Genomic DNA, 17,135 nt, shown 5'->3' on the forward strand with positions numbered 1-17,135 from the left:
GCTTTTTAGTCCAGCACTAGGCTTAATCTGTGTCCGGGCAACCGACCAATTCTGTTTGAACTATGTCTAGTGCTCTGAAATAAAATATTGTAAGATTAAATCTTGTAATCTACGCCCAGTTGTCCCCCAGAGACATGGCAGAAGTGAACGAGATGCCTCCTCAGTCTGATATGTGCATAAAGGGTGTTCTGGTGAGCGCTTCCAGTACACCAGATGAAGGCATGCTGTCGTTGTGTGCCATAGCAGCAGATTTCTTCCCCCTCCTTTAGGCCTAGCCATTAATCAACATCCCATCTACCTCTTATATGCTAACGCCATGCACGAATCTCATCCAGCGCTAGTCAATGACCCAGCCAAGTGGAAAGGAAGCCAGATCTAAAATCACTGTTAGCCACTACCTACCTAGCGCATGCGGTGGAAATGTGGTTTAACAGACTGGTGGGCTGTGTCCCAAATGGTATCCTATTCCCTATATAGTGCTCTACTTGGGGCCCTGGTTATAAGTAGTGCACTATATAGGGAATAGGATGCCATTTGGGACGCAGTCATAGTAATCCAGGGCACTCCTTTTAACCTGCTTTTGGACCTTATCCAAGCCCTGAGGCAGACAGACAACAGGTAGATAACAGGTCAAGTTTGGCTTATATTAACTTCAGCTCAAGCTGCAGGGTGGTTCATGTTGATGGCTGTTGTGCTGCCTGTCTTTCAGTTCCATATGGTGTTTATGTACATAATACCAACAGCACACGCAAACTGTCATAAGAAAAAAAGTTTAATCTCTCCGCCCACCAAAGGCAAGATGTCTCTCTGATGCCCCCAGTGCTGTCTCTCCCACTGACATCCATGGACCTGTCACCCCCATTGTCCCCCCTATGGTAACCCACCAGGTGATGGTGACCAACGTGACGTCCCTGCTGAAGACGGTGAAGGCTGTGGAGGACGAGGCCACGCGGGGGACCAGAGCCCTGGAGGCCACCATTGAATGTATTAAACAGGAACTCACGGTAAACAGTCATCTATAAAGTTATTTATTTCATCAATGACTTGATTAGGATAGATGTGGCCTAAACGTGTCCTCAAGCTAAGCTGTAAATGCTGTCTTAGTTACGTGCTATAAAAGCATTGACATATTGAATCATCAACCATAACGGTTTATAGACTCGTCACTAGATGAGCTCTGAACTCTAGAACGGCCCAGGCCCTGTGTTTTCCCTGCTATCCTTATCTTTAGTAACTGACAGAGGACCACAGATCTCCATTAGTGTGTGGTTCCAGCTCTAAGCTTTATCAGTACCCCCTCGGGACAGCCTCCTAGTGCAGCTACTACAACTAGAGCCTTGATCAAACACGGCTATTACCATGGCATCAATAAGATAAACCAGAGTTAAAACTCAACAACCAGTGTTGCCACATTGGGACACATTAGTATGCCTGTTGTGTGTTTGGTCATTATAGGACATAGCCCTGTTAGGTGCTACTGCACACAGCTGTACAATTCAACATTATATGGAGAGCTGTTTGATATATTAAGTCAGTGAGGTTTTTAAGAACATATTGAGTGTTGTATTTTTTCAGGTGTTCCAGTCTAAAGACGTCCCGGAGAAGTCGACCACGCCTGAAGAGTTCATCCGCATGACCAAGGGCATCACCACGGCAACAGCCAAAGCAGTGGCGGCTGGGAACTCTGCACGACAGGAGGATGTGATCTCCACAGCTAACCTGAGTCGCAAGGCCATCTTCGACATGCTGACCACATGCAAGGTTCTGATCAATACTCCTTACTAGGGAAGATGCCCCCTACCTTCTGTCCCCTACCCTCCTATCCTGTATACTTAAACCCTGACCAGCACGGCCATTTTCAACATGCTGACTATATGCAAGGTTGTGATCATCCCTAGGCCCTAAACCGTGTGGATGTTAGAGGAAGAATAGATATTGATATAACTTCTCATCTCATCAATACTGACCACCTGGAAAGTGGAACATCTGACTCCTAACACTGTGTGTCTGTGTCCCTCAGCAAGCAGCTTACCACCAGGAGGTGAACAAGGACGTACGGAGCAGAGCACTGCTCTACGGGACAGAGTGCACCACAGGTTACATTGACCTACTGGAGCATGTGCTGCTGGTAGGTTGGGTGGGTGTGTCTGTGATTTGAGAATAGAGTAATAGTGACGATGGGGATGTTTTCCTGAACCACCTCTACTCTGTGTGTATCTCCAGGTCCTCCAGGGACCTACAGCAGAGCAGAAACAGCAGCTGGTGTTCTACTCTAAACGTGTTGCTGGGGCTGTTACTGAACTCATCCAGACTGCTGAGGCCATGAAAGGTGAGAGGAGACACTTCACTGAACTATTGTACGCCTGCTTCATAATATAGGACAGTAATGATCATTTAGCAGATATACTGTATGTATCCAGAGTGTTCTATTAACAGTCTGTTCCTGCCTTCTTTGCCACAGATGGAGGTAAGTTAAGAATGTAACCAGTTGTGATTCAGGGCCGACCGTTGAATTGTCCCTCTTTACAGGCCCGTTAGTCTAACAATATCCCTGTCAATCCATCATGCTCTTCATTTTAGTTTCCTTCTCACCATAAAGACATTGTGAAATGCTCATCACCATGTCCATTGCAGTGTGGATGCTCTTCATTTTAGTTTCCTTCTCACCATAAAGACATTGTGAAATGCTCATCACCATGTCCATTGCAGTGTGGATGCTCTTCATTTGCGTATTTAATGTCACTGATAAGATGATTGCGATTCAATCTTAAACACACTTAATTTGCTGTGCATGCCGTGTCATGTGGCATTTGTTCTGTCTCTGTGGTCTTCATATTGTGAGGCATGCTCTGTTCATACACTGCTGTGTGTGTGGTAACTCACTGTGTGTGTGTTTCAGGCACAGAGTGGGTGGACCCAGAGGACCCCACAGTGATAGCAGAGACGGAGCTGTTGGGGGCGGCAGCGTCCATCGAAGCAGCGGCTAAGAAACTGGAGCAGCTGAAACCCAGAGCCAAGCCCAAGGTAGGAGACTACACCACCCACAACGCACCTCACACGCCACATGGGTATTTTTAACCCCCAATTTCTACACTAATAACATAAATGGGATGCAAAAGTTGGAGCAAGAATGACAATCCTGTCAGTAATTTTGTCTTGGTGCTTGTCTCTTTGTTGGTGTGTTTGTCATTATGTGGCTGTCTGTTTAGAGACAGTGTCTCATCAGTTTTGACACGAAGGTTCTGTGGTGTTCAGTCGCCGTGAGTCAGTGTTAGATCCATAGGGTGATGCTCTATTCACTATTTGAATGTCTAATACTTGTATTGTCTCTCCTCACATACAGTGAAAGTAGTGGCAACCTCTCTGTCTCTGGATTTATTCATGTTTGTACGCCTGTATGTACACCCGTCTGTATGTACTTTGGTACGTCTACCAGTCTACCAGTCTGTCTGTAGCTGATATCATGTACATCGTTCAGGAGGAACCTCCTACTCTATTCTGACCTTCTGCTCACCGCTCCCTCCTCTCTCCCTCCTTCACTCTTTTCCTCTTTCAATCCCTTTCTCCCTCCCCTTCCTGCTGTCTGTTTCTAACCCTTCTGTTCCTCCCTTCCTTCTCACTCCCTCCTTCACTCTTTTCCTCTTTCAATCCCTTTCTCCCTCCCCTTCCTGCTGTCTATCATTCTAACCCTTCTGTTCCTCCCTTCCTTCTCACTCACTCCCTCTCTCGCTCTCCCTCGCTTTCTCTCTCCCTCGCTTTCTCTCTCCCTCTCTTTCTCTCTCCCTCTCTTTCTCTCTCCTTCTTTCTCTCTCCCTCTCTCTCTATCTCTCTCTCTCTCTCTCTCTCTCTCTCTCTCTCTCCTTTCTTTCTCCCTCTCTCTCTCCCTCCTCCTGTCCTGTAGTTCTAGTTGTAGCCCATCTGTCCCTATATACTGTAGAAGTACTACTCTGATCAGAGTATAAACCCTCGAAGCCTTCTCTGCAGGCCTCTGTCTGATATGTTTGATATATTAGGTTGTTATTCAATCCAACTATATATCAAACATATTTCTACAGTGTCCCGCCCTGTCTACAGACTGTGTGTGTGAGGGACTGGTCTAATCTTGGAATGCCTTGGCATAGAATAGTTGTAAGTGTTTTGTGTTCTTATTTCGTTTAGTTTGCCCCAAATAACAGATGTTACTGAGAAGTTTCTGTAGTGCAGACAGTACGGATTTGTAAACAAATCTGTGTCAGTGAACTATTTTGAAATTGAAAGACTCTAAAACTCCAACATCAAAACCATTACGTTTGCCATGTAATATGATTGCTGCCTATCTTTGTCCTGTCCTGTGAGACGTCTGAGTTGTGACTGTCTCGTCTCCCCTTCAGCAAGCAGATGAAACACTGGACTTTGAGGAGCAGATCCTGGAAGCAGCTAAGTCCATCGCTGCAGCCACCAGTGCCCTGGTCAAGTCTGCCTCAGCTGCCCAGAGAGAGCTGGTGGCTCAGGGCAAGGTGGGCTCTATTCCAGCTAACGCAGTGGATGATGGTCAGTGGTCCCAGGGTCTCATCTCAGCGGTACGTACACACACCTACACACACAATCTAAATAAAGCCTCCAAATAACGTTTATCAATCCTTCCTTTTGGAAGAGCTGGAATGAACACATCATTAATTCTAAGGGATTGCATCTTTGAAATGTATATGAACCGTTCTCTCCTACAGGCCCGGATGGTAGCAGCAGCCACCAGTAACCTGTGTGAGGCAGCTAATGCCTCGGTCCAGGGCCAAGCCAGCGAGGAGAAGTTGATCTCATCAGCCAAGCAGGTTGCAGCCTCCACAGCCCAGCTCCTAGTGGCCTGTAAGGTTAAAGCTGACCAGGACTCTGAGGCCATGAGGAGACTGCAGGTACGAGGATGATGAATAACAAATTGCCCCCTGCCTCCTAGGCACTCCTGTAGATCCTACACGTCTATCTAATTGTTTGAGATCTGGAGGGGTGCCGGGGGAGACGGGGCTCAGTGTAACCCCACAAACACACATCTTGTGATTAGCATTGTGTAATAGTTGTAACATGTTATGTGGTATGATATTGATGGACTGTCCTCCCAAAGGCTGCTGGTAACGCAGTAAAGAGGGCGTCGGACAACCTGGTCCGAGCGGCCCAGAAAGCTGCGTTCCACAAGGCAGACGATGACAACGTGGTGGTCAAGACCAAGTTTGTGGGAGGAATCGCTCAGGTGAGACTTTAGCGCTCTGGCAGACTCCACAGTGACATGTAGACTGTTCAAACCTGATTTACTCTTGTCAAGCTTTTCAGTTCTGTAAGTGGACACATTAAGAACAACTAGCAGTTATCAGGAGCTGACAGCACTGTACAGTATGTTGTACAGGCTGGTTTGAATCAGGTGTTGTGTAGTAACTGGTTCCTGTTCTATCCTAGTGTTAATTACAGTGAGGGAAAAAAGTATTTGATCCTCTGCTGATTTTGTACGTTTGCCCACTGACAAAGAAATGATCAGTCTATAATTTTAATGGTAGGTTAATTTGAACAGTGAGAGACAGAATAACAACAAAAAAATATGTCAAAAATGTTATAAATTGATTTGCATTTTAATGAGGGAAATAAGTATTTGACCCCATCTCAATAAGAAAGATTTCTGTCTCCCAGGTGTCTTTTTATACAGGTAACGAGCTGAGATTAGGAGCGCACTCTTAAAGGGAGTGCTCCTAATCTCGGTTTGTTACCTGTATAAAAGACACCTGTCCACAGAAGCAATCAATCAGATTCCAAACTCTCCACCATGGCCAAGACCAAAGAGCTCTCCAAGGATGTCAGGGACAAGATTGTAGACCTACACAAGGCTGGAATGGGCTACAAGACCATCGCCAAGCAGCTTGGTGAGAAGGTGACAACAGTTGGTGCGATTATTCGCAAATGGAAGAAACACAAAAGAACTGTCAATCTCCCTCAACCTGGCGCTCCATGCAAGATCTCACCTTGTGGAGTTGCAATAATCATGAAAATGGTGAGGAATCAGCCCAGAACTACACGGGAGGATCTTGTCAATGATCTCAGCTGGGACCATAGTCACCAAGAAAACAATTGGTGTAACACTACGCCGTGAAGGACTGAAATCCTGCAGCGCCCGCAAGGTCCCCCTGCTCAAGAAAGCACATATACATGCCCGTCTGAAATTTGCCAATGCATTGAAAATGGGTCGTGGATGGGTATTCCAGCATGACAATGACCCCAAACACACAGCCAAGGCAACAAAGGAGTGGCTCAAGAAGAAGCACATGAAGGTCCTGGAGTGGCCTAGCTAGTCTCCAGACCTTAATCCCATAGAAAATCTGTGGAGGGAGCTGAAGGTTCGAGTTGTCAAACGTCAGCATCGAAACCTTAATGACTTGGAGAAGATCTGCAAAGAGGAGTGGGACAAAATCCCTCCTGAGATGTGTGCAAACCTGGTGGCCAACTACAGGAAACGTCTGACCTCTGTGATTGCCAACAAGGGTTTTGCCACCAAGTACTAAGTCATGTTTTGCAGAGGGGGTCAAATACTTATTTCCCCCATTAAAATGCAAATCAACTTATAACATTTTTGACACGTGTTTTTCTGGATTTTTTTGTTATTCTGTCTCTCACTGTTCAAATAAACCTACCATATAATGTATGATCATTTCTTTGTCAGCGGGCAAACGTACAAAATGAGCAGTGGATCAAATACTTTTTTCCCTCACTGTAGCTAGGTGTTGTGTAGTAAGTAACTGGTGCCTGTTGTATCCTGTGTCCAGATCATAGCAGCCCAGGAGGAGATGCTGAGGAAGGAGAGAGAGCTGGAGGAGGCCAGGAAGAAGCTGGCTCAGATCAGACAGCAACAGTACAAGTTCTTACCCAGTGAACTACGAGAGGACGAGAACTGAGCAATACCCTGCTGCATTGCCATGCTGCCGCTGCGTGTGTGTATTGAGCGCATTTGTACCTGTGTGTGTATATATAGTATGTTACCACACACACGAGCGGTGGCCCAAATTGACTTTCTCAGTGTGCAACAAGGTTAAGTTGGACTTTTAATGTGCTCTCTCAACCAGTCCGGGGTCAAGTCCAGAATGGGACATGGATAGCCACTGTCTACTACACCTGCAGGGGTATTTAACTACCAGGAGTTGTCTACTACCACTATGACTTGACTTGTAACGGTCTATTACTCTGCATTACCTGCCAGTTAACCTACACCGGAAAAAAGTATTCTCTAGAAGCAATGGATTTGTAACAGGTGAACAAGCTGAAAAATGTGCATCATAAAAGTTTGAATGTTTTTCTCTATGGAGCTATACATTTGATGTGATTAGATACCAGTGGTGACATTGAATCTCCAAACTAAGGGGATATTTCTAGATGTTAGCATGGTCTTAACCTTTTGGCCGGGCTTTCTTTCATAAAGGAAGAAGAGTGTGATATGTTAGGTGCATACAGTACATTAGGCATTTACACACACATTGCCATTCATTTCCTTTTTTATGAGACAAGTGAGAAATTATAGCATTTCCTAGATATTACTAGTGTTTGAAATTCCACACTTGGGTGATTTGACACTTATGTCACCTTGTGGTCTATATATATATCTCCTCCTTGTCAGACAGCAAGTAATTCAGACAGTTGAGGTATTTGGAGCATATTGAAGAATAGCTTATGGATCTTATTTCATGGAAGCATTTTTGTTGCATTGACCGTTCGTCTTGCGTAGACACTTTTTAAAAATCCTTGTTTAGATGGGCTCTTGACACTGAAGATTGAAATGTGCCTAGTGTTGATAAACGCTTAAATTTGCGTCTAATTGCTAGAGACCTTTTTTACAACCAACCTCTTATGATGCATTACAATCTAGTACTTTATAATTTCTGTGATTTCGAGGCAAAGTTACTACAGAATAACATTTTTAGCAAGTTAAGATACTCATTTACAGTAAGCTTAACTAGTCTCATCCCTTCCACTACTACAGATCTCCTAGCCCTGCATAACCTGGACTGTGGACAGTCAGTTAACTGGCTTCCTTCTACTATTCTCATTAGTTTACAGTTGATATTGAGCCAAACAGCTGGAACTGATGTTCATGAAGCAATACTATGAAGGCGCTGTAGGGGGCAGTGTTGGTGTCCTCACAGCCTCCTGACATGCAATGTAATGAAGTAACCTCTTGCTTGATCTTTTTAAACACTACAAACACTGCACCTCTGAAAACCGTTCAGATACTGTAAGAAAAAACACTAATGTAGGAAACAACTGCTGGTCTTAAAAATGTATTACGATATAAGTAGGAGTTTTAAAAAAACATCCAGGCAATCTGAAAAGATTCTCATTGATAAAGCGTGATTTCTCTACAACTCATAATGCAATCTGAAATGTACGGCTCGGATATTGTAACACCCCAGACCTCTTGAATGAATGTGAAGCAGTAAATCTTTGTTGACTATACACAATGTACTGTGCTTCTGATGGTTACCCCTGCTGTCTTACACGGGGCAGAGTCCCCCATCCCTCCATAGGGGCCTGTTGGACCACTACAGTGGATCACGTCCTGTTGTTGTTCACCTGTTGAATCCGTCTCACTCTTACTCTAATGGTGCTTTGTGTAACTGTAGTGAGAAGTGCTACTATTGCAGTATATTTACCTTCTGTTTGCCAGGCTTGTGTTCATTATGCACCGAAAGGAGGAAATCGGAGGAGGGATTACCTAGAATTGTCCAATAGAACAACAAAGAAATCCTAATGAACACAACCCAGGTTTGGTTCTAGCGTTTGGTGTTACTAGTTTTATGGACAGTCAGTGAGTAACGGTTAGCAAAAAATAATTATTGTGAGGTAAAGGTCTGCTCTTGCGTGTCAGTCATATGCATGGCTTCTGGGTTCTATTATTTTCTAAACTACACGACGCACTGAATGGTATTGGTATTCTGAACTGCACATAAGGACAATAACCCCTAACAAACTGCAAACGGTCCATGTTAAACATGTTTTACTCCGTATTGATGTGTAACAGTAGACTCTACAGTTCACGCATCTGGTCGTTGTAGTATTATGTCATTAGTGCCTTAGTCTCTAGCTCATACAGCGTCTGGTCTGCTTGTGACAACTTATCTAGCTGGATAAAGGAGTGTGGTCAGTATCAATGAGGAGGGCCTTGAGTTGTTCCTGTCATAGCCTATTACAAAGACGTTTAGGTCCCATAGAGATGAAAAACACGGCCTCACAGGTACTACTGCGTTGTCCTATAAACTGTACCTCTGTCCCCATCTTTCTGCCTGATGCACCCATGGCCTTGAGGGCAGAGACGAATGTGTCGCTGTGTAAAAAGTACCATCACTATATGTATATGATATATATGAAGACAACACATTTTTGTACTGCATTCCATGGGCATGTATCAAGATGCATCTGAACTCTATATATGACAGAATGGAGTCTGTCGTTCGGTTATTGTATGTTACAAGTAAATCATAGGATTCACACACTCCGGACAATAGGTCTGTACTCTGCTGTCTCACAAAAGTTTTATGGATTGATTCTTTCTCTTTTGCCACAATTAATATTTTTTTAAGGATAAATGTGATAAGGATATTAAGATGTATAGCTGTCACTGTTAATGTAGTGTGACACATCTCAATGATAGGGAGAAACTGTTCATACCTGTGTGTTTGTCCCATAATGAATTCAATGATAATTAAAGTGCAGTTCTACAAGAAAGATAGATATGAAGTGACAATGACCTACAGTATGGAAACTATTTATCTGGCCACAAGAAAACATCTTTTTTGTATTCACTGAAAATAAAGGGTTTCAAAGTAATATGGCCTGCAGAATTGTGTTTTTACCTGTCTTGTTGAATACAGGAGTGTGATCATGAATGGACAGGCTAACATTGTGTCTGATTCCAGCAGCCTTCTCCTAGACTAATCTACATTCTCAGGTTCAGGCCAGCTGGAAATTAAGTTACAGATGACCGAGAAGTTGTTTAAAGATGAGGTGAAAGCCTGTGACAGACTAATCTACATTCTCAGGTTCAGGCCATTGTGCCAGCTGGAAATGAAGTTACAGATGACCGAGAAGTTGTTTAAAGATGAGGTGAAAGCCTGTGACAGACTAATCTACATTCTCAGGTTCAGGCCATTGTGCCAGCTGGAAATGAAGTCCCAGATGACAGAGAAGTTGTTTAAAGATGAGGTGAAAGCCTGTGACAGACTAATCTACATTCTCAGGTTCAGGCCAGCTGGAAATGAAGTCACAGATGACAGAGAAGTTGTTGTTTAAAGATGAGGTGAAAGCCTGTGACAGACTAATCTACATTCTCAGGTTCAGGCCAGCTGGAAATGAAGTTACAGATGACAGAGAAGTTGTTTAAAGATGAGGTGAAAGCCTGTGACAGACTAATCTACATTCTCAGGTTCAGGCCATTGTGCCAGCTGGAAATGAAGTCCCAGATGACAGAGAAGTTGTTTAAAGATGAGGTGAAAGCCTGTGACAGACTAATCTACATTCTCAGGTTCAGGCCATTGTGCCAGCTGGAAATGAAGTCACAGATGACAGAGAAGTTGTTTAAAGATGAGGTGAAAGCCTGTGACAGACTAATCTACATTCTCAGGTTCAGGCCATTGTGCCAGCTGGAAATGAAGTCACAGATAACAGAGAAGTTGTTTAAAGATGAGGTGAAAGCCTGTGACAGACTAATCTACATTCTCAGGTTCAGGCCAGCTGGAAATGAAGTCACAGATGACAGAGAAGTTGTTTAAAGATGAGGTGAAAGCCTGTGACAGACTAATCTACATTCTCAGGTTCAGGCCATTGTGCCAGCTGGAAATGAAGTCACAGATGACAGAGAAGTTGTTTAAAGATGAGGTGAAAGCCTGTGACAGACTAATCTACATTCTCAGGTTCAGGCCATTGTGCCAGCTGGAAATGAAGTCACAGATAACAGAGAAGTTGTTTAAAGATGAGGTGAAAGCCTGTGACAGACTAATCTACATTCTCAGGTTCAGGCCAGCTGGAAATGAAGTCACAGATGACCGAGAAGTTGTTTAAAGATGAGGTGAAAGCCTGTGACAGACTAATCTACATTCTCAGGTTCAGGCCAGCTGGAAATGAAGTCACAGATGACAGAGAAGTTGTTGTTTAAAGATGAGGTGAAAGCCTGTGACAGACTAATCTACATTCTCAGGTTCAGGCCAGCTGGAAATGAAGTCACAGATGACCGAGAAGTTGTTTAAAGATGAGGTGAAAGCCTGTGACAGACTAATCTACATTCTCAGGTTCAGGCCAGCTGGAAATGAAGTCCCAGATGACAGAGAAGTTGTTTAAAGATGAGGTGAAAGCCTGTGACAGACTAATCTACATTCTCAGGTTCAGGCCAGCTGGAAATGAAGTCACAGATGACCGAGAAGTTGTTTAAAGATGAGGTGAAAGCCTGTGACAGACTAATGACTTGTATACTGTAGTAAAGCTTTAATAATCACAAATCCTAGCATCACATCCTGCACATAAAAACATGCACTACTAGTGCAATAACAGAACATGATCCTGTGGTTTGAAGAGACCTACTGCTCTAAAGGTGACTTTTTCAGGCAGGGTCTCTTTAAGCAGCTCCTCTGTCAGTGAAGGTAGATGGTATTTCTGAGTCAGCAGTGAGCCTTGTGCTATATATAGCTGGTGTTGGTTAGAGCTGAGACAGGTACTAATTCTGGCCCGCTAAAATCTGAGGGAGGGAGGTTATTTGTAAATTATACTGGCACAGCTGCTCCCTCCTTCTGCAGGATAATACCCAGAATTTTTGGCAGGAAGGGTGGATCTCAAAACTATAATCGCTGATCTCAAGGTGCTAGACAGGTGAAAGCAAAATGGCACCCATCCGATCCTTTAAATCAGTGAAGTAGGACAATCTACTGGTTTACAATTGGAATTGTGATGTCCCGTAAAATGGCCTACAAGCTTTATATGGTCAAGTCTCGCGGGGCCGCCCGTCCAAATCTCGCCTTGTTTTTTTGTTTGTTTTTTTTTTACCCCTTTTTCTCCCCAATTTCGTGGTATCCAATTGTTGTACTAGCTACTATCTTGTCTCATCGCTACAACTCCCGTACGGGCTCGGGAGAGACGAAGGTTGAAAGTCATGCGTCCTCCGATACACAACCCAACCAAGCCGCACTGCTTCTTAACACAGCGCGCTTCCAACCTGGAAGCCAGTCGCACCTATGTGTCGGAGGAAACACCGTGTACCTGGCCACCTTGGTTAGCGCGCACTGCGCCCGTCCCGCCACAGGAGTCGCTGGTGCGCGATGAGACAAGGACACCCCTACCGACCAAGCCCTCCCTAACCCGGACGACGCTAGGCCAATTGTGCTTCGCCCCACGGACCTCACGGTCGCGGCCGGTTACGACAGAGCCTGGGCGCGAACCCAGGGACTCTGATGGCACAGCTGGCGCCACCCGGGAGGCCCCAAACCTCGCCTTGTTGACACGTGAGAAGCCTGGGCTATATGTGGTTCAATGTGTTCCCTTCAATCAGTTTTGAAAGGAAACTTCTCTGTTAGAACATATTGGGAAGTAAAAGACAAGAAGAGTGTAGGTATTTTTTTTGAAGAGTATAGTGCCACATGTCACAATACAACTTCCTGAATCAACTGTTGTCTTTTGTCTGAGGCAAGCTGACTCTTAGAATCCTCCCACCCTCCAACCCCAACTCTTTGGCATACATGCTGCCACAGAGGGAAAATGAGACACCGATGACATAACGTTCCCTGGCCAGCTGCAGTCACCCTTTTGAATGCTGCACCAAGAGCTACACATAGACATCACACATGGATGTTATCTGTGGGTGGGTGAGGTAGCAAGGTTTTGCGCCGCCCAAACCACATTGTAAATGAGATGGGTAGCTGTTGTCAAGCAATCGTTTAGAGTGTCGGTCTCTGTCTTTCGAAGTACCCACATGATGTGAAAAAGGAACAGGAATTGTTCAACTATTCTTGACATTGTGAAGATAATCATCTGCCTTTCTCAAAGTTCTTAAACTACAGTGAAATGCGGGGGTTCGAAGAAAACCTCTGCACCCATGTGTTACAATACAGGCACATATGGAAGCCTTTGGAAGGAATACAATTTAGCTATTGATCCCATTGTGGAATTGTACTACTCTGAGAATGTAGACAATGTCTACTGCATTTCAAGACCCTTTTCACCTGACCCACTGTGCTAAGATTTTTCATCAACATACCAGAAAGTCCTGGTTAATGAAGAGGACTGCCAGAGGTCTGTAGGGTTCACATAGTTATTACCAGAGACCATTACACTGACACTCTCACCCACGACCGCGTTACAAACGACCGCATTACAGGACCACATACTTCCCACCAGCCTGAGAATTTTGGGAATACTCTACACACCCCAATGCTACTGTCAGACCAGTGGTGTGGGATTGAGGGGTATACTGTTATGATGGGCTTAGAGACATCAAGGAAGCACATGTATTACATGACTGACAGAGAAATACAGTAAGTTTTATGTAATCCCAAGTTCCCAGTAATGGAGGGCCATAGAATCATAGGGTCAGATACTTCAGTGCCCTCTATCTATTTTTATGAGACTGAATACCTGAAATATGAAGCGAGGCATGGGCATGAAATTCCACTGTAGTAAACGGGTTTATCACTTCCCCAGTAAGAATACCTAAATAGAATTTACACAGTTAAGTTAACTCTGTGTACATTTAATTCCATGTACTTTGTTTTGGCCCAGCTTGGTCCCTGAGCTATTTTGGAGTTGGCTATACAGCACAAACAGATCTGGGACCAGGATTTCAGAGGCCCTAGATGCTTGGCTAGACTTTAAGGCATTATGATGAGTTGGCCAGGTACTGTGTTTGTGTATCTGTGTCTAGTATCTGTCTCCATTAGCCCCAAATGTCCTGGGAAAGCATGGCTTCTGCTCTGAGCCTCTCTGATCTCTGTATGAGCGGTCTGTGGTCTTTGATCTGTGTGTATGAGCGGCATGCTATGCCTGGCAGCAGTTGGACAAAACCCAGGCTAACAAGAGAATGACAGCTGCCTGCCATAAAATGAGATGGGCAGACACCCCAGGGAGAACATTAGTGATCACTGCAAACTATTTATCTAATGCTTTAGTCTGCTTCAAAGTACATACAGTGCCTTCAGAAAGTATTCATACCCCTTGACTTATTCCACATTTTGTTATGTTAGTCTTATTTTCTCACCCATCTATACACAATACCCCATAATGGCAAAGTGAAAACATGTTTTTAGAAATTATTGCAAATTTATTGAAAATTAAATGAAAGTATTCACATCACTCAGTCAAAAACTTTGTTGAAGCACCTTTGGCAGCGATTACAGCTGTGAGTCTCTAAGAGCTTTCCACATCTGGATTGTGCAACATTTGCACATTATTATTTTTAAAATTCTAGGATTCCACTAGGATTTTTCCTTGAGGATTTGTCCTGTGCTTAGCTCCATTCTGTTACATTTTATCCTGAAAAACTCCCCAGTCGTTAAAGATTACAAGCATGCCCATAACATGATGCAGCCGCCACTATGTTTGAAAATATAGAGAGTGGTACTCAGTAATGTGTTCTATTGGATTTGCACCAAACAACACTTTGTATTCAGGACAAAAAGATAATTGCTTTGCCACATTTTTGCAGTATTACTTTAGTGCCTTGTTGCAAACAGGTCTTTTGTAATATTTTTTTGGAGTAACTACAATGTTATTGATCAATCCTCAGTTTTCTCTGTAACTATATTGAAGCAACATCTCAAGACATCACTCAGGATGTTAAAGCTTGGTCGCAAATGGGTCTTCCAAATGGACAATGGCCCCAAGCATACTTCCAAAGTTGTGACAAAATGGTTAAGGACAACAAAGTCAAGGTGTTGGATTGGCCATCACAAACCCTGACCTCAATCCTATAGAAAATGTGTGGGCAGAACTGAAAGAGTGTGCGAGCAAGGAGGCCCTGTGAAAAAATGAGTTTAAATGTATTTGGCTAAGGTGTATGTAAACTTCTGACATCAACTGTTGTTGACCACATAATCTAAGTCAGAACCATCCAGAGTAGTGATGCTAGTTGGGCGGGAAGATGCGGGCAGCAATCGGTTGAAGAGCATGCACTTAGTTTTACTTGCATTTAAAAGCAGTTGGAGGCCTTGGAAGGAGTGTTGTATGGCATTGATACTTGTTTGGGGGTTTGTTAGCACAGTGTCCAAAGAAGGGCCGGATGTACACAGAATGGTGTCGTCTGCGTAGTGGTGGATCAGAGAATCACCAGCAGCAAGAGCGACATCATTGATATATACAGAGAAAAGAGTCGGCCTGAGAATTGATCCCTGTGGCACCCCCATAGAGACTGACAGAGGTCCGGACAACAGGCCCTCCGATTTGACACACTGAACTCTATCTGAGAAGTTGTTGGTGAACCAGGCGAACCAGGCGAGGCAGTCATTTGAGAAGCGAAGGCTGCCGATAAGAATGAGGTGATTGACAGAGTCGAAAGCCTTGGCCAGGTCGATGAAGACGACTGCACAGTACTGTCTTTTATCGATGGCCAATTGTACATACCTTTGTGTGCCTCCTCGTCAGTATACCTACAGACACACACAAATAAGTTGGCAGTTCAGTCATCTGCGCCCAATGCAGCTATAGCCTTCAACATATTCTTACCTCTTCGTTGACTGACATCCACTGAATTGTTTCCATTTCCTGTTTTAGAAATACTTTTAAAAGTGAGAAAGTGTCAAGCACAGCCATTTGCACAAAAATGAAAAGACAGATAGTATCACCATAAAACAATATTTTAGATCATACAAGGGAGAAACTTTAAATTGAGGAGATCTTAGAGATGTTTAGTTGCTGTTTTCTCAAATTCAAATAAAAATGTTTCAGTTGGGCAGTTAGGCACCTGCAAGAACCCCCAGGAACTAAAGAGGTTCCTTGATGAGCCCCATCTCCTATTAGGTTCTTGGAAGTAACTTTTGGGGGCATTTTTCAGTGCCAATAACCCTAAGGTTCTTCAAATAACTTTGAGGATCTTAGAAGAACCCTTGTTGAAGCGCTTTGTACAGTATGTAACAGGTGCAACTTGTGCAAACAAGACACTCCTAAAAATACATCTCAAGAAAACATGGGAGGAACAGAAAGGACAAGAAAATGAGGTTGTTTAAGTAGATGTCGCTGAGCCAACCCAGGATATGGTGATATAAAGACATCATTGTTTGTGTTGTTGTTCTGTTCTTCTCCTTTATGGGGTATAGGCCTACAACAGCAGTAACTTTCACACACATAGCCAATGAGTACGTATGAGTACTGTAAAGTAAAATGTACTATAAATGTAAGTACTAGACATAATTTTTTCATTATCTTCCCCATAAAGATATAGCCTAGAAATGATTTAGGTCAAAGTGAACTTGAGGGTGGGTATATGTCCATACCATGCAGCCAATCACAGTGTGTTTGGACAGGTCTCTGGTTCCTCCTCCACTGTTCATGTGCGACAGCTGTGACGGACTTCCCTGGACCTGTGAGCTGTAACAGATGAAGAGGGGGATTGCTGAAATGCCAAAGCACTCGTTTATTACCCTGTGGCCATTTTGAATGAACTCCAAGGCACTTATAAGCTCGATGATATGCCACTGTTGAATATAACACTATCTAATGCCCCTCTTCAGACTGTGAACAATATCTTGAGGGACTTGTTGACGTGCTCCTCTTCTCTCTACTGGGTGGTATCACTGACAGAACACTTCAGCATAGATAATATGGCACCCCTCCCAGGGACAATCCCTTTTAAACATTACACTAAATTTGTCTGGTTTAATAACTGTTATGATTCATAGTGGAGACACGATTCATAATGAAGAGGGGTCAATGGCTAAACTAAGTGTGGGCGACAATTATTTTAAACATTAATTTGTTTGGAGGAATGGTAACATAACGATTACTATGCCATTATTTATTAGTATAAATATGACTCTATCAAGCCTTCTTTGAACTGCTGTGTTGAGCAAATGTAAGTTATACTACCAGAATGAAATGAGCAATTCCAGTCAAAGATCATGTTTTTGTTGTTCACCTTCACTTCCTTGTGCATAAACTGA

General features: G+C 43.7%; 1 protein-coding gene across 1 annotated transcript in view; it reads left to right on the forward strand.

The window, feature by feature from the left end:
* The window catches only part of LOC139411623 (talin-2-like), a 125,793-nt gene extending 115,962 nt beyond the window's left edge, over positions 1 to 9,831 (forward strand). Inside the window, exons 49-58 of the mRNA XM_071158213.1 lie at positions 120 to 191; positions 888 to 1,004; positions 1,576 to 1,761; positions 2,021 to 2,128; positions 2,224 to 2,329; positions 2,900 to 3,024; positions 4,371 to 4,559; positions 4,707 to 4,889; positions 5,096 to 5,221; positions 6,780 to 9,831. Of these exons, the coding sequence (XP_071014314.1) occupies positions 120 to 191; positions 888 to 1,004; positions 1,576 to 1,761; positions 2,021 to 2,128; positions 2,224 to 2,329; positions 2,900 to 3,024; positions 4,371 to 4,559; positions 4,707 to 4,889; positions 5,096 to 5,221; positions 6,780 to 6,908 (1,341 nt within the window). The 3' untranslated portion in view covers positions 6,909 to 9,831. The remainder of the gene's footprint in view (positions 1 to 119; positions 192 to 887; positions 1,005 to 1,575; positions 1,762 to 2,020; positions 2,129 to 2,223; positions 2,330 to 2,899; positions 3,025 to 4,370; positions 4,560 to 4,706; positions 4,890 to 5,095; positions 5,222 to 6,779) is intronic.
* The last annotated feature ends 7,304 nt before the right edge of the window (positions 9,832 to 17,135 follow it).

This window comes from Oncorhynchus clarkii, chromosome 6, assembly GCF_045791955.1.
Source record: "Oncorhynchus clarkii lewisi isolate Uvic-CL-2024 chromosome 6, UVic_Ocla_1.0, whole genome shotgun sequence".
In the NCBI taxonomy this organism is placed as follows: Eukaryota; Metazoa; Chordata; class Actinopteri; order Salmoniformes; family Salmonidae; genus Oncorhynchus; species Oncorhynchus clarkii.